General features: G+C 55.7%; 8 protein-coding genes across 8 annotated transcripts; 4 read left to right on the plus strand and 4 right to left on the minus strand.

Annotated features, from left to right (window-relative positions):
• Positions 1 to 574: 574 nt before the first annotated feature.
• BCV69DRAFT_143195 (hypothetical protein) lies at positions 575 to 1,334 on the minus strand. Its single transcript, XM_025489305.1, has 4 exons — positions 1,319 to 1,334; positions 1,053 to 1,156; positions 890 to 967; positions 575 to 795 (listed from the first exon to the last, which is right to left on the minus strand). Exons 2-4 carry the CDS (start codon positions 1,104 to 1,106, stop codon positions 661 to 663), a joined length of 267 nt encoding a protein of 88 aa, XP_025349575.1. The 5' UTR covers positions 1,107 to 1,156; positions 1,319 to 1,334; the 3' UTR covers positions 575 to 660.
• A 449-nt stretch (positions 1,335 to 1,783) lies between these two features.
• Positions 1,784 to 2,763, plus strand: BCV69DRAFT_281409 (hypothetical protein). Its single transcript, XM_025491978.1, has 4 exons — positions 1,784 to 1,821; positions 1,899 to 2,005; positions 2,078 to 2,347; positions 2,414 to 2,763. Exons 2-4 carry the CDS (start codon positions 1,939 to 1,941, stop codon positions 2,596 to 2,598), a joined length of 522 nt encoding a protein of 173 aa, XP_025349576.1. The 5' UTR covers positions 1,784 to 1,821; positions 1,899 to 1,938; the 3' UTR covers positions 2,599 to 2,763.
• A 16-nt stretch (positions 2,764 to 2,779) lies between these two features.
• Positions 2,780 to 5,870, plus strand: BCV69DRAFT_143207 (hypothetical protein). Its single transcript, XM_025489306.1, has 4 exons — positions 2,780 to 2,949; positions 3,089 to 3,613; positions 3,691 to 3,854; positions 3,926 to 5,870. The coding sequence occupies exons 1-4, from the start codon at positions 2,898 to 2,900 to the stop codon at positions 5,621 to 5,623; spliced, it is 2,439 nt and encodes an 812-aa protein (XP_025349577.1). The 5' UTR covers positions 2,780 to 2,897; the 3' UTR covers positions 5,624 to 5,870.
• Positions 5,871 to 6,660: 790 nt separating this feature from the next.
• BCV69DRAFT_297708 (hypothetical protein) lies at positions 6,661 to 7,037 on the minus strand (the record flags this gene model as incomplete). Its single annotated transcript, XM_025494142.1, has 2 exons — positions 6,661 to 6,758; positions 6,848 to 7,037. The coding sequence occupies 2 exons, from the start codon at positions 7,035 to 7,037 to the stop codon at positions 6,661 to 6,663; spliced, it is 288 nt and encodes a 95-aa protein (XP_025349578.1).
• Positions 7,038 to 7,283: 246 nt separating this feature from the next.
• BCV69DRAFT_281412 (hypothetical protein) lies at positions 7,284 to 9,242 on the plus strand. The gene is made up of 3 exons (XM_025491979.1): positions 7,284 to 7,762; positions 7,834 to 8,228; positions 8,309 to 9,242. Exons 1-3 carry the CDS (start codon positions 7,398 to 7,400, stop codon positions 9,142 to 9,144), a joined length of 1,596 nt encoding a protein of 531 aa, XP_025349579.1. The 5' UTR covers positions 7,284 to 7,397; the 3' UTR covers positions 9,145 to 9,242.
• Positions 9,243 to 9,398: 156 nt separating this feature from the next.
• Positions 9,399 to 12,802, minus strand: BCV69DRAFT_292872 (hypothetical protein). The gene is made up of 9 exons (XM_025493814.1): positions 12,749 to 12,802; positions 12,562 to 12,671; positions 12,372 to 12,479; positions 12,148 to 12,290; positions 11,913 to 12,075; positions 11,660 to 11,834; positions 11,400 to 11,436; positions 11,181 to 11,264; positions 9,399 to 11,121 (listed from the first exon to the last, which is right to left on the minus strand). Exons 1-9 carry the CDS (start codon positions 12,750 to 12,752, stop codon positions 9,795 to 9,797), a joined length of 2,151 nt encoding a protein of 716 aa, XP_025349580.1. The 5' UTR covers positions 12,753 to 12,802; the 3' UTR covers positions 9,399 to 9,794.
• Positions 12,803 to 13,048: 246 nt separating this feature from the next.
• BCV69DRAFT_246226 (Arf GTPase activating protein) lies at positions 13,049 to 13,617 on the plus strand (the record flags this gene model as incomplete). Its single annotated transcript, XM_025490194.1, has 3 exons — positions 13,049 to 13,147; positions 13,244 to 13,278; positions 13,359 to 13,617. Coding segments are annotated over 3 exons (393 nt in total), but the record flags the coding sequence as incomplete, so codon positions are not given.
• A 970-nt stretch (positions 13,618 to 14,587) lies between these two features.
• Positions 14,588 to 17,479, minus strand: BCV69DRAFT_281414 (putative neutral trehalase). The gene is made up of 2 exons (XM_025491980.1): positions 17,112 to 17,479; positions 14,588 to 17,039 (listed from the first exon to the last, which is right to left on the minus strand). The coding sequence occupies exons 1-2, from the start codon at positions 17,460 to 17,462 to the stop codon at positions 14,835 to 14,837; spliced, it is 2,556 nt and encodes an 851-aa protein (XP_025349582.1). The 5' UTR covers positions 17,463 to 17,479; the 3' UTR covers positions 14,588 to 14,834.
• Positions 17,480 to 17,735: the final 256 nt, after the last annotated feature.

A 17,735-nucleotide genomic window follows, 5' to 3' on the forward strand; every position in this document is an offset into this window, starting at 1 on the left:
GGGAACGAGACCTGCCAGTGAATGGATGGGGCTAGGAGGGCCTATCAAGTCGCCCGTCACTGCCTTGACAAGAGCTTGCGACTAACACGAGCAACAACACCGCACAATCGCTTCTGGGTGTCTGTGCTTTTCTTGTGGGCAGCTTGGCAGTGGCGAAGTGGCTCTTACAGTCAAGTGCGAGTGTAGGCAAGGTGGTAGCAAGGCATGTTTAGAAGCAGGAGGACGGAAAGAAGCCAAGGAACAAGAGCGTTGGTCAGTCCGGCTCCACTCGAACAAAACACCTCGGAAGCGGCACAGGGCCGGCCATGCAGACAGGGTGCAGCCACAGACGCGGACCTCGATCGTGTGCGGGGGAGAGGGAGCGTACGGCAATGACAATCGTACACCACACCTGGCTCGAAGACAGCATACAGACAAACTGCGTTACAACAGATGGAAGGACGTCACAGAGTGATGGACATCCTCGTTGTCTCATCGGCGCGGAGGAGTCATAACACATGGGAGCACACCGTGTCCAGCGGTGAGAGCTCTCGCCGCTATGCCATTGTCTTCCAGCCCAGGGTGCCCCTCGGCTGCTCTACTCTTTAGCCGACCCTTTCGTCACTGTATGCTACATATGACCAAGTCTGTCCAGCTGTCACCACACAATGAGCGATGCCCTCAGGCGGTCTTGCGATACGCAGTCTCCGTCTTTGCTTTTTGATCCTTGGAGCGCTGACTGGCAGTCGTCGTAAAGGCGTCCTTGTGCTGGGCTATCATCTCCGAGCTCTTTGCGAAAGACCTTTGTGTGGCATCCTATCGGTTGGAAAGGATCACAAAGAAGCGAACAACAGCCGCACGTTGAGCCTACGTCTTTCCCTCTCTCTTGCCTATTTCTTACTGTACTTACCAGGTACTCTTCCCGTGTAGGAGCCCTTCGATTCGTCTTGATAGACACCCCTGACGAGTCCAAAGAGACACCCTTCTTCTGCTCGGCGCCATCGGATCAGCAAGGGCCCCCAAGTAGATCAGCTCGCCACCTCTGTCGTTCTGATGCTGCCCATAGCACTCACCTTCAGATTATCGCTCGCGTCAGCAAAGCCCTGCTGTATAGCTGGCGCCTTCATCACGTACACCACACCGCCAATGATAGACAGTACGATGATCAAGAAGATGTCTTCGCCAGCGCAAGGTTGACGTCGGATCGGAAGGTTCGTCAGTGCTCTATAGCAATCGAAGGCTCAACATTGCCGCCAAGCCCCTTGCGTGCCTTGACACCTTTCCTGCATGCTGCTGTGATGCTCTTGACCTTGCATCGCCACCTCAGGGGGACACTCACAGTCTCCAACAGAAGCCATAGCTACGAAGCCGCCCTTTGGGAATGAGAATGTTCAGTCAAGGTGTGGAGAGGCGCAGAAGGACCTCGGCGACTTCCTCGCCCGGACAACAGCAGATCCTCACGGCTCGTCTCGCACAGCCGGCCGTCCGTGCACGCACTTTTTAAGCTTGGAAGCGGAGCTGCCTCGCCTCCTCCCCCTTTTCTCCCCCAACAACACTCACTCTCATTCCACATCTGGCTGAGCATCCACGCGATTGGCATACAAGACGGTCACCATAGCCCTGATACCTGAGAGCATGACACAGTCCAGCTCCTGAACGGACGGAGGTCCTCTTCGTCTCTCCTTTGGCCACGCCTTTTCGCGCTGCGCAGCCTCGAATACCCTCCGTCTTCTCCAGAGGTATGGTCGCCTTCGCGAGCCGGCGGCCAGACCTGCACATAATTCTGCCCATAGACGAAGAGACAGGCTTCAGCTCGCGTCTGCAGGGCAAGATTGAAAGAAAGTGAGTTTCCCGAGGACGTTCCATGTTGCAGAGCCTGCCACCTGACGGCTTTTGCGAATCTTGCTTTCACCCCAAAGAGTCGCCTCAGACGCCAAATTTCTCCCAAGATCCACCAACATGGGCTTGCCAGCTAATGCAACAACAGGCGTCAAGTACAATTTTGAGGAAGATGGAAGCCCACAGAGTGAGTCATGTCTCTGAAGTCCAGCAATAGTGTGCACCTCCAAGACTGACCCTGTCTGATCATTGCGCACAGTCAAGAGTCTGCCGCCTCAAATTCTCGCGACGTTCAAGCGCGCCATCCCTTCTTTCTCTGTGACTCATATTCCTACTGCTCTTCCTTGGTACAAGGAGGTGCTTGGCTTTGCAGTCGTCGGCGCTGCCGATGCGGGAAGAGCTGAGCTACACCGGGCCGAGCCAGGAGCTCGTAAAGGCGAGGGCGGCGTTTCGCTCTATTTGAGGAAAGCAGCCGCTGACGAGCCTGTACCTAAGGGCAGTCTCTGGATAGAGGTAGATAGCGTAGACAGTGAGTAAGCGGAAGCCATGGCCATGACCGAGCAACTGCTTACAAACAACGCACCCCCTTCACCAGACTTGTATGCTGAGCTCTCATACAAGATGGAAAAGTATGCTCAAGACCTTTCGAACTACTTTCCACCACACCACTTTGGCTCTTCCAAGATCCTTGCTAAGCCCAGAAACACTTCCTGGGGTCAGCGAGAAATGACATGTGTCGATGCGGGCGGCAACAGCATTGTATTCTTTCAAGTGCTGTAGTAGCGACGCTGTCGTTCCATCTGCGTCTCTGCAAGTATTCGAAAATCAGGAGGCAGCATCTGCTATGACTCTGTGTTGAGGCCTCAATTGTAATATTACCATTTTAGTGTCACTAAGCCTGAGGAGCGTCTGCCGCGCCTCTGATCGTCAAAGCACTCTACGACGGAAGTGGGAACACGCGCCGCGTGACGCTTCCTGCCCGCCCTCATTACTCCCGTTCCTTCCCCTTACTTGCCAACTTTTCCTGTCACGAGAGCTCGCCTTTCATCCTTGCTCTGTCTGCTGAATACCAGCACAGCATGCCGGCAGCCACCCCCCTCTCACCCTCCAAGGCGATGAGACAAAGCGTATGTGAGTTGCGGGACCGCTGCTCGAGGCTGTACATTTCGCCTCGGCCATTCAGTCTACTCCACTGTCCGGCAAGGTGTTCCGTGAACATAGATGCTCTTGAACTGACTTTGTCTCTCGAACCTCCTTCTGGTCTGCTCAGTGAGCTTCAGGCCGCGGACGTCGTCAAGTCTGATCGAAGCAATTGTTCTGTCAGACTCGGAGGACGAAGCTTCCTCTAGTAAGAAGCGTTACACACCATCATCTACACCCGCCCAAGCGAGCAGAAGCAATGGGAAGCAGACTCACACAACGCCTCCTCTCGACGATCGCGATGAGATCGACTTCACAACACCTCCTCTCATGCCCAATTCTGCCGGCCAGACACCAGCGGAAGAGGACGATGACGACCTCTCGGACCCGCCTCCCTTGGGCCCTAAGTCTCCCAAGCAAGTCAAGAAGCTCACCAAGAAGAGGCCTTCTTCTGGAGATAGTCCTGCAGTACGTACGAACGTTAGCGGCGGGCCGAGCAAGAAAAGCAAGAATGAGACGGCCAAGAGCAGTCCCGGAACCTCAAGCGTCTCTACAAATGACGTAAAGCAGACGAAGAAGCTTGCGGCATGGGGGGACGGGCCTCTCTGCCATCATCACAGATCGGCTTGCCAAACGGAGATGATACGTTGCACTAGTGAGTATCTCGAGAGCGAAGCGAGATAGCCGGAGCATCTACATGCTGACAGAGAACCCACCTCCCCTACGCCTCAGTGATGCGGCCCAACGGACAGCGATGCGCGCTCAAATACTGCGACAGGGCGCTGAAGACGCACTACGACGAGTCTGTCGAGAACATCATGCAGAAAGGCCAGAACGAGTCAAATGTAGACGTCAAGGAACACGAGGGCGGGGAGAAAGCCCCCTTCTACTTCAAGGTGAGACAAACAGCCACGGTGTACTATTTGATTAAGTGATGACTAATATGCCCTCCTTTCGTCGCCTGTAGTGCCCACGCTGTCAGGATCGATGCCAGTGTAGTCTTTGCAGGAAGAAGGGAGGCCTGGCTCCGCTGGGCGGCTTCAAGAACAGAAAGGATTCGATGGAGGTGCCATTGAAAGCGGACGCAGGCAAAGCTGCGTCACCAGCAAGCCCCTCCACATCCTCTGTCTCTGCGGACAAGGTCAACGCGAAGCAAAAAGGTAGTCAAAGTAAGACTGCTGCGACCGTCAGGAAGACCTCCGCTGGTGAAAAGAAGACATTGTCTCAGGCAAAGGCAAAAGCAAACGCTACGGCTTCCAGTCCGAGCGTCTCTGAGGCCAAGATTGTTCGACAAACATCACTCTCACGTCCTCTGAAGGCTCCTACGCCCGTACCAGCACCAGAGCTTCAGGTCATCGATACGATACTGAAACCTGACAACATCTGGGCGCGTATCTGGATCTACGAGACCCTGGTCCGATTCGACTTCATCAAGGTACCTAAAGCGACACTGTCACAGCTTGATAAGTTCGATAGCTGGACTCATCGGCAGATGCAGCTGCTCCTTGAGCGCATTGTCGTCGCCGTTGCGGGCCTGAGCAATATCCATAGTAATAGTGCGCAGCCAAAGGCGAAGACGACAAGGGTCGTTAAAGCCTATCGGGAGTTTGGAAGTGATCTGAAACGCGGGGAGCCATGGTTGGCCGCCAAAGATCTTTGCGAGAACGTAGGCGCACTCGTGCCAACTCTTCCTCACATCGAGAGGGATCTTGACGACGAGGGAAACAATCCTGGGAATGACCGTGATGACACTCCTGCGGATCACGAGCCGACACTGCTAGGATCGCGCCTGACTCGAACAAGACGAGCCGCAGAGGTCAGAGCCTTAGAGAGGGTAAAGCTTCAGAGCCTGGCTGACTACGAGTCGATGGAGAGCTCCTCCTCGGATGAGGGCGAACTTCCTTCCGAAGATGAAGGTGGCGAAGGCGATGCTGACAGCGATCGGGAGGACTGGGAGCAAGACGATGACGAGGACGCTCCTCCTACGCGCTCAAGTAGTCGAAAGGGGGCTCAGCGTGGTAGAGTCGTTTCCGAGGGCAGCCGACGAAGCGGTCGGCAGCGCCAAACTCCCTCATCGGTCATCGCAGACACTGCAGCGGCGGCAGCAGGGCAAAGGAAGTCGTCGCGTCAGATTGTGGCCATCAGTGCTTCAGATTCAGCAAGCACCTCCTCGGATCGCAGTACTGCCACACCGGCACCGGACGGTGATGATGCAGAGAGCAAGCAGGCAGAGGCTACTCCGCCAGCCGAGACCGGCCCCGCCCCAGCTCCAGAGATGGAAGAAAAGATTGCCATCATTTGCGGTCTGTTAGAAGCTGTGATGCAGACGCCTGAGGTGGCCGAGGAGCTGAAGGCAGCGGCAATCCGTCTTCCTGCAATAGAAAAGGCTCGGCAGGAGGAGCTGAAGGAGCACGAAAAGGAGTGGGAAGAGATCAAGAAGGAGATCTGGACCAGTGCACCCAGCATGATTCAAGCCGACAATTTCAACAAGTGGAAGTCACAGAAAGAGAAGAAGGAGAAGAATTTCAAGATGAGGATTCTCGATACGAGGGTCAACGCATACAAAGAGACAGAGGCAAACAAGCTGAGGACTGGGCCCTTGGGAGTCGACGCCGATGGAAGAGTCTATTGGCAATTGACTGAATGTAAGTATGACCGCCCTTGACCAGATGGTGGTCTCCGACACTGACACATCGTCTGACCCCACCTTTCCACAACCAGTCAATGAGAACATGCCTGCTCATACCCTTGGTCGCTGGGCCTGGTGTGTGCTGATCTACGGCGAGCCTATGACTAAGCATGCTCCTCCTCTAGAAGCCATGCCTGCCAACGCGCCCAACATCAGTCCGCTGAAAGCAGGAGCAGCGACCGAAGAAAAGACACAGCCCGAGTCAGATTCAGCGAAGGTCGAGGCCGCCCTCTCTGAACAACCCCAGACTGACAGCGACGGTGACACTTCAATGGTCGTCCTGGACGCACCAACAACGCCCGTGAAAATATCAGGCGAGACTGGAGCTCCGAAAAGCGCAGACGAGTCCAGTAGTTCCTCTCTGTCTTCGCCGTCGCCCTTGCCTGACGAGGGAAAGGTCTTCATGGGCACGAACTATCCGGCCAGCATCACCTCTGTCATCGCTTTCATCAAGTACCGGTGTGCTCAGCTAGACTACGAAGAAGCAAAGGCGCAGAGGGAGCAAGAGCTCCGCGCTCAGAACGAAAAGTCGGATCAGGCCAATGGTGGCTCTTCCAGTCCTCGCAAGAGCGGATCGGATTTGGCCACTCCAGTGGGGAGAAAGGCCAAGCGTCAGCTGAAGGAGGCGCAAGAAGCCAGAAAGGCACAAGTGGATGAGCTTTGCCAGAAGCTGGAGAACTGCCGGACGTACTACATGTGGCACGGAGGTGAGGTTGACCCGGGAGATCCAGCTGGAAGTGTCTGAGGCCGGGCCCTCATCTGCGTCTGAGCATCGGAAGGAGACTCTTTGTGTAGCAAATGTTGCCGTGGACCTGGACATCGTGTAGCTGTTTCTCTTCCTCCATCCTCGTGCAATTTCATACTAGAGCACAAGTGATCCTTCTTCGTAGCGTCGTATGTTTGGCAAAGTAGAGATGAGGCAAGGTATGAACATGTTTGATACTGTTACAGACGTGACATGGGCTATGAGGTGTGAAACCTGAGATTTGAAGCCTACTCAGGACTTTTCTCCTTTAGTTTTCAGATGCGTTCTGAGCAACGCCGCTCTGACCCTGTAGCAGCTCCTCGATGCTGTTCTCCAGCGTATCGATTCTTCGAGCCATTTCCGACACTGAGAAGGCAAGGGGCACGCAAAGGCGACTCCAGTCAGTCTCCCACGTCCATCTTCTTCTCACTCTCCTCTGCTGCTGGAGGACTCACTTCTTTCCTCTACTTGTCCCTGCATCACGTCAAACCTGCTTTGAAGCGTGTCGAGCAGTCCGTCCACCCAGTCTGTGAGCTCGTGTGGGCTAGAGATGGTCTTACTCGATAGATCTGTGTCGTCGGCGGAGTCCTTTGTGATGGTTGGAGGTGTGTTGGAGGCGCTATCGGCCGGCCGTGTAGCTGTCATGGCGGAAGCCATTGCGTTCGTTACGACAGGAGCCGCTTGTTGTTGTCGGGGAGGGGCGAGTTCACGATGTAGCTGGGTCTGTCAATCGAGACTTGTCGTGGTTGCGATTGTTGCGGTGAGTAGGATGGTGGTCAAGACTGGGAGATCAACACACGAGCAGCGTGGAATCACGGAAGTGGCATCGGGGATTCCGATTGACGCACCGACCCTCGTGGGCCATCAAGGTCAATGCTACAGGACGGCTGTCACAGCTCTGTAGTCTTCCACACCTCACCATCAAGTACGTCACACATACAGCTCAGGACAGCTCAGCGATCGAGTCTACGCACCCGTAGACCCTAGGCTCTGCCGCCTTCTGCCATGTCCTCGACGCCTGCTCGTCCCTCTGGCAGCGGCTTCGCAGGACCGTCTCGCCTATCCAGCGGCCCTGTTCTCGATCCCTCCTCCTCGGCTTCCTCCTCTTCTTCTCGTATAGCAACCGATGTCTTCTCCTCTTCTCTGCCACTGGCAGTCTCCGTAGCTCTGTCTGACTTGCCCAGTGGGTCAGATAGCTCTCTGGCTGCAGAGTACACCTATTACATGACTGTGAGGCGGAATCTCTACCTTCCTCTTATTGTGCAGGAAGTCAAGGAGGCATTGGTTGGACTGATTTGCGACGCCCGGGGAGCTGCTACGATCAAGGACGAGGAGCTGTGGTTCGAGTATAGAGGCACTCCGCTCAAGTGGTGAGTAGCAGCCGTCATGGACGCCGCAACGCAGACATTCTGAAGCAGTCTCCTTCTTTCTCTTACAATAGGCACTGGCCGATTGGACTGCTTTACGACCATTCTGTAGACAATCTGGCTCCTACTCGGCATCACACAGAAGGCACCGAAGCAGCTCACGCCTCCTCGAGAAGGAGACGAGAAGCCTCTCCTTCTCGTACCTCCCCCTACCTCCAACACCCACCTCCCATACCATGGCCTATCACATTGCGACTCAAAGACCTGCCTCACGCCAAGCTTCCGAGCCCTACCAGCAACCCGACTCTTGCATCCACCGAGAATGTCATAGCTGCGTTGGTGGAAAGCTCGAAACAGGCCTATATGGGCATGCTCAAGGAGGCTGATTTTGTACGCAACGGCAATACCAAGAAGGTCAATAACCTTAGAAGGCCTGAGCAGGACGGCATCTGGGACGCGCTAATAGGAGGTGAGTGAGAGTACTCGATGTGACGTCGAAAGGAGATCGAGACTGAAAGATTGTCGCCCTCTTCCTCTCCAAATGCTCAGGCGACTATGCGCAATTCACCTCTCTCACCTCCAGGATCCTCCCAGCAGCTTCAGCCTACCCCGCTCCCCCACCCCAACCGAGCGCTCCACCCTCTTCCTATCCTTCAACTTTCAGATCTGCCTCTCATACCAGCAGTCATGAAGACCTGAGCTCCTCCCTGGTACCCCGGCGAGCTAGCTCGCTATATGCGGCTCCATCTGGTGGTGTCTTCGCGAGCAGTCAGTTCAATTCTTCGAATCCGAATTTGCCAATCGACAAGGGAAGCGAAGACACGGCAGCAGCTGCTACCGAAAGTAGTGCCACGACAAGTACAGTCGGTCCGACAGATAGCGGCAGCCGTACAGTCAAGGGACAAGGGCTGCCGGGTCTCAAGGCTATTCCGGTCAAGTTTGTCCTCCAGGGCGGCACAATACTACAAGAAGGGGTACCGCCCTTGACAGAAGACGGGAAGCCTACTACCCTGCAACACGTCCTATCGGTCCTCTTCCCTGCTCTCTTCCCACAACAGCAGATCTCAGCAGCATCTAAAGGATCCCCAACCATCTCGGGTCTCCCAACCAAATCAGATAATCGCCTCCCGACGTTGGGAGTCGACTTTTCACCTCTTAGCCTCAGTCCTCCACAGAGCACAACCAGCACGCCTCGATCCACTGAAGCGAGCCGGGAGCGGCAAGGAGACCCTGCTGGAGTGATGGGAAAGACGTCGACGACAGGAGCGGGGCCAGGAACAGGAGCAGGCCCGCTAGCTGTACCTATCGTGCAGGGTATACGCATTCCACTGGAGAGCCCAGTGGCGCAATTGGCGAGGAGCGTCAGTGGTGCTGATGGCTGGTGAGTACGAGCGAAGGGCATGCGTAGGGATTCTGGGATATTGCTACTGACCCTGCTAAAGCATCTCCCTTCCGCTCGAACAGGCTGGTGATACTGCTGCTGTTGCTACCAGAGGGAGATCGGGCGTGAGACCTCGAGTGAAGCCTGCTTCTCCATTGGGTGGGAAGATCCAGACCGACATAAAATGGGATGCGGCGGCAAGACTTCAATGGACGGCACGGTGTCGAGGGGAGAAACTGTATGTCACCTGTTCAACGTAGGACTACTAAATATCTATACCACTGTCATTTCTCAGCGAAGAGATCCCTCACGCTCCTTCCTCTTGCCGTCCTACCGCTTACTGTCAAGGAGTACATTTGACAATGAGTGCGCAGATTCAGGGATTTCATCAAGCCTGTTTGCATTTTCGACGAGCAGGAGATAGGAGAAGCACACCATAACTCTTGTCATCAACCACTGCTCTACTTCCCCGCTTCCCTTCCCTCCCTTTTTGAGTTCTGCTGCTGGATGCTATCTTTCCCCTTTTGCATTCAACACCAAACAGCCTTACTTGCATTTCATTGGCACGTCCAGAACTTGGGAGCTGGGCTGCGCCTGACTCCTTCTTCCCTTCTCCGCTCATCCCACTCCCACTCCCACTCCCTCCGCACTCCCTTACTCATCATCCTCATCATCGCTCTGCTCCTGCAGGTACTTTACCAGGGGTGCGGCCTGCTGCAAGAAGATGTCCTTTCCCTCTGGTCTAGCGCCCTTGGTAGCCCAGTAGATGATGGCCTGATCGCTAAGCACATCATCGTTGTACATGACCTTGAGTAGGTTGCTGAAGCTCTTGAGCGCGCGCTGTTCCTCAAAGCAGAAGAGCTGAATCTTGTTGATCAGAGCAATCTCGGCCTTCGGCGAAGGAGTGAACGGAGCAAGGATGGGCGAAAAGGTGGAGATTTCCTTTGTGGCCTGGGCTTCTGCCTGGTCGGGACGGGTGGACCAGGAGATGGACTTGACCAAACCATCAAAGACGATAGGTACGTACTCGTCCATGGCCAATCCAGTACGGGCTCGCTGCTCCTTGAGGAAATCCACAATCTCCTCGCTGGATGTGTTCTCGTCGGACTGCATTTCGCTCAACCTGCTGATCACCCCTTCACGCGCATCTCTAGCAGCCCTCTTCTGCCAGTAATCGGCTACAGAGCTGAGACCGACGCTCTTGAAGTGGTTCGTGACGATTCCTGGTTGAGCTCGCTTCTGAGTGGGGAAGAAGAGGAGGGGGTCGCGAATGCCTCCCTTGCGAAGGACAGAGCCTAGCGCCTCGATGGGGGCCTCGGAGAGGTATGCCTTGAAGACATTGTCCACAAAGGTAATGGCCAGGTCGTCCTTGACGAGGTGGTCCTTCTGTAGGACTTGGAGGACATTAGCGCCCAGCAAGTTTGTCTGCAGCAGCAGAGCCGTGGTCGTTGCTAGCTTCTCATTCTGCTCCTTTGAGAAGCGATTGATGTACTGGAGCATTCCCGTCAAGGTCGTCTCCTCGAGTGGCTTCTGCAGGAACTTGTATCGTCGAATGACCTTGTCAAGGACGGTAATGTAAGGCTTCACATCTTCCACCTTTGCACTCTTTGCCTTGAAGATGGCAAAGGGGCTAAGAGGTGCATCTTCGTCTTCATAAGATCCACCGGGAGCCAAGATGCCTCCAGCAATGAGGATATCAAAGAGCTGATCGGAGTACTTGCGATAGTCGAGGGTGTTGCCCGCTCGGTCTAGGGCAGCAGCATACCCATCCCAATCGGTAGGCGAGGTGACGCTCTCAAAGTGGGTAAAGAGACTGTCGCGGAATGCTTCTGGCTCGAACTTGGCCTGAGACTTGGCAACTCCCTTTCTCTGCTTGATCCTGGTCCCAGCGAGCTGAGGCTTGTCCTGCTTGACTTGAGTCGGCGCAGTGGGTGGTGGAGTAGCGGTCATAAAGCAAGGAGGTGGGCCCAAAAGACGTTCTCTTTATGTAGTGAACTGTCTGGTTAGTGAGAGTGTGTGAGGTGGGCGAGAAATGCGAACCTGGATGGAGTGGTGGTGGTGATGGTGTTGGTGAATGGGTAGGGCGAGAAGATCGAAGCCGCTGGGCCCCGTCGTCGTCGTCGCCTGGCACGCAGATTCAGCCTCGCAGGCGCAGATGGAGGTCCGCCAGTCTATCTGCGCGTCACAGCCGCCGGGCGGGGCGTGGACGACGTAGGCAGAGGACCTCAGGCGTGCAGTGCAGAACACACACACACACACACAACGACGAGCTCGAGAATGCAATGGGATGCAATGACTTGAGAGACACAAAGAGGTGGTACAGTCCCAGATCAGGGTGGCAGGAAGTGGTCGTCGTCAATGGTGTGGTACAGGAAACCATTGTTGACCATCTCGTCGATCTCCTTGCTGTAAGGGAGTGGAGGACGTAGCGACAAGACGTCAGTATTCTCTCTCTAGCACACGGACGCGCACATTCATCCTCATTCGCCATACTGACGCAATTTGGCCGGCAGACAGACCTTGCAGCTTTGCCGCCACTTGCTGAACCGTGATGCCTTCTGAGTCGGGGGTGACCAGGGTATGAATGGCTTGAGCGATCTTGCGCTGCGTCGGATTTGAGATTGACGTCAAGTCGGCTCCACCAGTCGCCGGTGTAGAGCTGCCGTAATCTGCAGCCTGTCCACCACCGCTCTTCTAGGAGACACAGGAGGATGAAGTGTCAGCTGCAAGGCCCTCACTATCAGCGCTGTCAATTCTCTGCGCAGAACTCACCTGCCCTGTGCCCTTTGTGATCTGCATATGCACCCACACTGCCTCCATCTTGTGGTAGAGCACCTCGTTGAAGCTATTCACCGGACGAATGTGACCGGCCGACACGCTGCGCTTCGATTGGAACGCCTTCACTGTGCCCAGTACGCGAACGTAGGTATTCACTCTAAAGGGCGTGGGGAAGCAGGATCTCAGTCGATTAAGTCTCTTCCTCTCTTAGCCGCTGCGAAGCACTCACTGGATATCGGCAGCCTTTCCAGAATCATCCGAAGTACTATCCAGCCATTGCCTCACTTCAATCTCACCTGTGCCATCCTCCATCGTGTAGGAGATATTGGTAGCGTTTTTCGAGATATTTCGGATCACAGCGCAGAAGGTGAGCTGTGGGAGGAAGTAGTGATGGTGCCTGTCAGCCTCTCTCCTGCGTCAAGCTACACTCGATAGCAGTTGGGAAGCACTCACCTGCCCGAGCTCCTGGTCGTCTACCTTGAACTCAGCATCTGGGTGGGCCTGTGTGGCAGAGATGATTTGTCTGACGGTCACTGGCCTGAGGGTATTCTTGGCCGAGAACTGCATGACGTTGGTATGCAATGCAATGGAATGTGAGCTCCGTTTGGATCACTTGCCTCCCTCCCTCGTTGTTGTCACTCACGCCTCCCTTTGAGGGGCTGTCCCCTTGACTGCCGCCCATCATGAAGCCGCCCCCTCCTCCGCCTCCGCCCGTTGCATAATTTTGTCCATAGGGGTTCTCTCCGTAGCCGGCTGCATGAGGGAAGCAAGAGTGAGGCACGAACATCAAAGACACATCACTCCAGATGCCTCGGGCCAGTGCTACTTACCCATGATCTGCGATAGTGAGTGGTGTTACTTGGGCGAGGCGATTCGGGAAGAAGTAACGCGTCTCGAGTTAAATGGCGGGAGTGGCGTCTCCCTTTCCGAAGGGCGGGGCGTGGACGCTGGGTGGCCTGCACGCGCGCACAGCCAAGCCAAGGGCCAACAGCCACCCGCACGCACAGGGTGTTGCTTGGGCCCACGCACCACACACACACACACACACAAGGGGACGCACACCCACGCAGCTCCTTCCTGCTCCACCACCTCGTACCCACCTCACCTCACCACTTCTTCCTGCTCTCACCATGTCACGCCCAGTGCAGTCAAAGGCTCAGAACGACCTCAATGCAAAGACACTCAGGGCACTCGTAAAGCAGCCAGACAACAAGACCTGCGCAGACTGCGTGAGTGGGAGCAGACACAAGGGACAGTAGCAAGCAGCATATACGGACGGGGCGAGCCACTGACGCCTTCTTCTCCTTTGCCTCGACAATTCGCAGAAACGCAACGATCCTCGGTGGGCTTCATGGAACATGTGAGTACACTGATGGTGTAGCTGCGCAGAATGTGGTCCACTCGTACTGACTATCACACCTTCTTCCCTCGTCCTGTCAGTGGCTGTTTCCTATGTATTCGCTGCTCAGGTATTCACCGTAGCATGGGCACCCACATCTCAAAGGTCAAGTCCATCGACCTAGACATTTGGACGCCAGAGCAAATGGACTCGATACAAAAGTGGGGCAACAAGCGAGTCAATCTCTACTGGGAGGCTCACCTCAAAGCCGGTCACATTCCCCCGGAGCACAAGGTGGAGAGCTTCATCAGGAGCAAGTACGAGACGAGGCGGTGGGCCAAGGAGGGACAGCCGCCGAGCGATCCTAGTGTACTGGATGGAGGAGCAGCCGCTTCTGCCGTACCTGCCGCTGCAGCAGCACCCGCAGCAACTTCCACTGCATCCTCTAGCCGATCAGCTCGCGCCCCAGCTCCTGCACCGCTACCTACTGCCATTGACCTCCTAGGTGGTGATCCCATGCCAGCTCCGGCCTCGACGAGCGTGACGTCCCCTCGCGTCTCATTGCTGGACGATGTTCCCGCCGTTCGAGCCTCTAGCAATGCTGCGCCCACTCGGACGACCACTGCACCCGCTCCAGCTCCGGCCGCATCAGCCAAGCCTGCCGCTCCTGCAGCGTCGGGAGGAGGGGGAGGCCTGTTTGATCTCGACTGGCATGATCCGCCGCCTCAAGCAGCAGCGCTGTCCCCCAACAGTGGCGCAAGGGGCAAGTCGGATATCCTTTCTCTCTTCAACCAGTCATCATCTGTGCGCTCACCTCCCATGCCCAGTCAGCAAGCAGGCGGCGCTGGAGGTGGAGCATTCGGGGGGCTGGACGCCTTCAGCGGGCTGAGCATGGGCGGAAGCAGTGTACCAGCAGCAGCTCGGGGTACTCGTTCCACCTCCACCTCGTCTAGTGCTGCCCCTCCAACAGCGGCAGCGGCAGCCTCTAATCCGTGGGCTGCTCCTACCTCGACGGCCACTTCCTCGTCTGGCATCTTTGGATCTGCGGACGTCTGGGGTGGAGGAGGGTCGATGAGCAGTCCTCCGAACAAGAGCGGGGCAGGAGCGAGCACCGGTGGTGGCTCGGGCTCGGGTGATATCTGGGGGGAATTCAATACCTCGACTACCACTTCGGCGAGTGGCGGTGGTGCTGGAGGCGGAGGCGCTGCAAAGGACGATCCATTTGGAGACATTTGGAAGTAGCAGGAGTGCTGTACTTAGTAAAGACAATGTCAACAAGGAACCCTTGCATTCAATCCACCCTTTGTCAATCTCATCCTCACTGCGAGCAAGGCATGCATAAGCAGCGTATAGCATTAAGAGTCGAGTCGAGTCGAGACGGGTAGGGTCGATCACAAATGCGCGAATCTGAGCAGTCGAGACAAGCATTCCTCCCTACTCTTGTCCAATCTGTACGTATCTTCCTTTACCTCCAGCCATCTATACATTCCTTCAAGTCGTACACAACTCTAGATTTCAACCAACATATCCCCTCTCCTCGTGGTCTTCTTCCTTCCAGCCCCCACCCTTCCCATCTTTTACTTCTTGTTCGTCTTGAAGAAATCATCTGGGTGCTGGAGAGCAGCCACTGCTCTCCTTTGCTGCACAGTCAGGAAGGTAAGTCCAACCTGGAAGGAGGCATTAGACCAACCGAAGCCTTCCCTGGGAACAAACTTGAAGTCCACTCCCTGATTACCATATTCCGCATTGACCATGTGCGATAGTGCTACTGCATCGAATTTTTCGGGTACGACGCCATTGAAGTTGAAAAAGGCAGAGGTCATGAGGTAGAGCCAGCGGTAGGCTAGACGACGAGCTTCCTCGAGGTAGCCATATCGCTCCAGTCCAACCCAGGCGAGCATCTGATGGGGTGGCCAAGCATAAGGGTAGTCCCACTGCCTGTTAGGCCTGTCGAGGGTGATTTTGCCTCGTGAGTCTTCCGTCCCGGGAATAAGTCCACCCTGCATTTCAAATTTGGGCAAGCTCTGCGTTACAAGCTTGTGCGCTTGAGCTTCAGAGGCAAGACCAGCCCACATGGCCCAAAAGGCAGTGACGGATTCATAGTGCGAGGCTTCCTCCTTGACCGTGTCGTAGTCGTAGTACAGCCCACGGCCCTCGTTCCAACAGTACTTGTCTACCTGCTTCTTCCTGAAGGCGGCACGGGCGAACCACTCTGCAGAGGTTTGTGGCGTTTCGATGGAGCGGGATGGCGTGTCCGGTTGCTGGTCCGACATGGAGGGCGGGAGAGTAGCGCCCAGGACAAAGTCGTCTTCGAGCTCCAGCTTGTCGTCGAAGAGCTCGCGGATGGCAGTGGCAATGTCGACTTCGTACTTGTACAGAAGGGCATTAAGGTCGATGGTGGCCAAGTTGGCGCACCGCTTCTCGAGACGGTACGAAGTGTCGTGACCCGACTCTCGGACTGCTCGATCATGCAGGAAGTACTCATCCAACTCGGGCTCATCGACCAGTCCATAGTTGTACTTGTGTGTGAACTCGTTGACGCTGATGCCGTACTTTTCGGCATACGGGCGCAGCACATGCGTGAAGTGACTTGCTTCGGTCTCGGGCGGCACACCCCGACCCTCGGGACGGTAGCGACTCAGACCAGTCTTTGGGTCCTTTCGAGGCGCGGCAGTCCAGACTGTGTGATACTCCTTGACAGCAGCTTGGATCGCTCTCTTGAGCCAAGCTTTGTTCTCCTCCTCCTTTGACGGATCAAGGCGAGAATAGACTTGCAGGGCCATGTCAGTGAGGAAGGGCGGCTGTGCTCGCATCAGATAGTAGGTACGGTTTCCATTCAACACCTTGCCGTAGTGCTTGATCTGGAAGATGAAGTGGTCAACGGTACCCTTGGCCATGTCCACCATGTTGTCAACGACGAGACCGAGCGAGATAAAGTACGAGTCCCAGTTGTAGAGCTCATTGAAGCGAGCACCTGGCACAATGAAGGGAATGCCCTCCAATGTCTCCTCTCCCTTCTCGTTGATGACCTCCTTCATCTCCAGAGCAAGAAGACCAGGCTTCTCGTTGAGATCACGAGTGTAGTCGGAGGTCAAAATCTCGGGAAGGATCTCGATGGTAAGATTGAAGTCAGGGTGTTCATCTGCGAACTTCTGATAGTAAGCAATCTGCTTTGTCTCGCTTCGAGGAATGAAGATGCGAGGTGTCTGCTGCTTCGAGCGATTCTTGGGGTCGCTTAGAATTCTCTCGAGTCCTCCAGCATCGATACGGCGGGTCAGGTTATGCCAGAATGTCTGGCTGATCATCCTAGAGAGCCGATCTACGGGGTTCTCCGTCAACCTCGACTCGTCGAGGACGATACGCTTCCTTCCGTGTTCGCGAGCTAGGGCAAGCTCCTGCAAGAGATTGGACAGCATGTAGGTTCCGCGGATATCAACGCCCTTGTAGCCGTTGCTGGTCGCTGTGCCCAGAGACAAGACCTTTGGTCCGCTGTCAGTGACGCAGATCTGGAAGTTGCCGTCGGTGTCTTCTTGCTCTAGCACGAGCCTCATCGTCTCCTCTACGTCCACAATGAAGCGTCGGGGCCCTTCCTGGACTGCATCGTGACTCAGTCTGCGCTGGCGAATGATACGATCGTCATTCATGACGACGGGACGGCGCTTTTGCTGAGCCATACTGTATGTACGGATGATGCCGGGGGCCCTGTTGTGGGTAGCAGTATTGGCTGCGTTGTCACTCGTTGTACGTCCAAGCTTTTGACGCTCTTCTCCATAGACGACATCCTGCACGGGTACGTGGAAGTGGTATAGAGGTCGTCAGATGAGCTTCTCCAGAGGAGCTACTGTCCTACTCACAGGATCCTCCATGCTGCCGACCTTGAGATGGCGTCTACCGCCTCCAGCCGGGCCCAATGCAGGCTTGATGGGAATGCCCTCTACATCAGAGGGCCCTCCATTGACGGACACGCCAGTGCCTGAGCCCACGACACCCCTTTCGATCTGTCGAACACCGGGTGCAGTCGTAGCAGCGCCTTCTTCGTCGTCTTCCTCTTCATCGATTGTGTCTGAAAAGGTGGAGTGAGCGCCAAAGGATTGCCTGCGCAAGCTCCTTGTGATGGAGTCTACGCTGTCTTGATTGCGAGTGAAAGGGTTGGATCCTCTGCGTGAGGATGCAGATACACTGGGAGAGGGAGGTGGTGATGCCATGATGGCGATGTGGGGGTGTTGGTGAGTGTGTGTCTGTATGGATCGAGAGCCAAGTGGCTGCAGAATGCGGGGTACGTCGACGAGTCTAAAGGCAGCGGTGGCCGGTACCGCCTTGGCGCGATTCCAGCAGACTGATCTGAGCGGCACCGGCGAGTTGCTGGGAGGGCGGGGAGATTAAAGCGCCTGGGCCACCCACCGCGTCGGGGCCGAGATGAAAGACGCCAGGCGCACGACGGCGGAGGCGAACCTCGAGGAAGGAAGAAAGGCAACCAA

This window comes from Pseudomicrostroma glucosiphilum (genome assembly GCF_003144135.1).
Source record: "Pseudomicrostroma glucosiphilum strain MCA 4718 unplaced genomic scaffold BCV69scaffold_3, whole genome shotgun sequence".
NCBI classification, from domain to species: domain Eukaryota; kingdom Fungi; phylum Basidiomycota; class Exobasidiomycetes; order Microstromatales; family Microstromataceae; genus Microstroma; species Microstroma glucosiphilum.

Coding starts and splice junctions, on each gene's coding strand:
- BCV69DRAFT_143195 (XM_025489305.1), bottom strand. CDS start 1,106: ATGAAGGCGCCAGCTATACAGCAGGGCTTTGCTGACGCGAGCGATAAT. Junction 968..1,052: donor ACGCGAGCGATAATCTGAAG/GTGAGTGCTATG, acceptor GGCGCCGAGCAG/AAGAAGGGTGTCTCTTTGGA. Junction 796..889: donor CTACACGGGAAGAGTACCTG/GTAAGTACAGTA, acceptor TCCAACCGATAG/GATGCCACACAAAGGTCTTT.
- BCV69DRAFT_281409 (XM_025491978.1), top strand. CDS start 1,939: ATGGGCTTGCCAGCTAATGCAACAACAGGCGTCAAGTACAATTTTGAG. Junction 2,006..2,077: donor GGAAGATGGAAGCCCACAGA/GTGAGTCATGTC, acceptor CATTGCGCACAG/TCAAGAGTCTGCCGCCTCAA. Junction 2,348..2,413: donor AGAGGTAGATAGCGTAGACA/GTGAGTAAGCGG, acceptor CCCCTTCACCAG/ACTTGTATGCTGAGCTCTCA.
- BCV69DRAFT_143207 (XM_025489306.1), top strand. CDS start 2,898: ATGCCGGCAGCCACCCCCCTCTCACCCTCCAAGGCGATGAGACAAAGC. Junction 2,950..3,088: donor GGCGATGAGACAAAGCGTAT/GTGAGTTGCGGG, acceptor TGGTCTGCTCAG/TGAGCTTCAGGCCGCGGACG. Junction 3,614..3,690: donor GGAGATGATACGTTGCACTA/GTGAGTATCTCG, acceptor CCTACGCCTCAG/TGATGCGGCCCAACGGACAG.
- BCV69DRAFT_281412 (XM_025491979.1), top strand. CDS start 7,398: ATGTCCTCGACGCCTGCTCGTCCCTCTGGCAGCGGCTTCGCAGGACCG. Junction 7,763..7,833: donor AGAGGCACTCCGCTCAAGTG/GTGAGTAGCAGC, acceptor CTCTTACAATAG/GCACTGGCCGATTGGACTGC. Junction 8,229..8,308: donor CTGGGACGCGCTAATAGGAG/GTGAGTGAGAGT, acceptor CCAAATGCTCAG/GCGACTATGCGCAATTCACC.
- BCV69DRAFT_292872 (XM_025493814.1), bottom strand. Junction 12,291..12,371: donor ACGACCAGGAGCTCGGGCAG/GTGAGTGCTTCC, acceptor TTCCTCCCACAG/CTCACCTTCTGCGCTGTGAT. Junction 11,437..11,659: donor AGTGGCGGCAAAGCTGCAAG/GTCTGTCTGCCG, acceptor GTGTCTCTCAAG/TCATTGCATCCCATTGCATT.
- BCV69DRAFT_281414 (XM_025491980.1), bottom strand. CDS start 17,462: ATGGCATCACCACCTCCCTCTCCCAGTGTATCTGCATCCTCACGCAGA. Junction 17,040..17,111: donor TCGGCAGCATGGAGGATCCT/GTGAGTAGGACA, acceptor GTACCCGTGCAG/GATGTCGTCTATGGAGAAGA.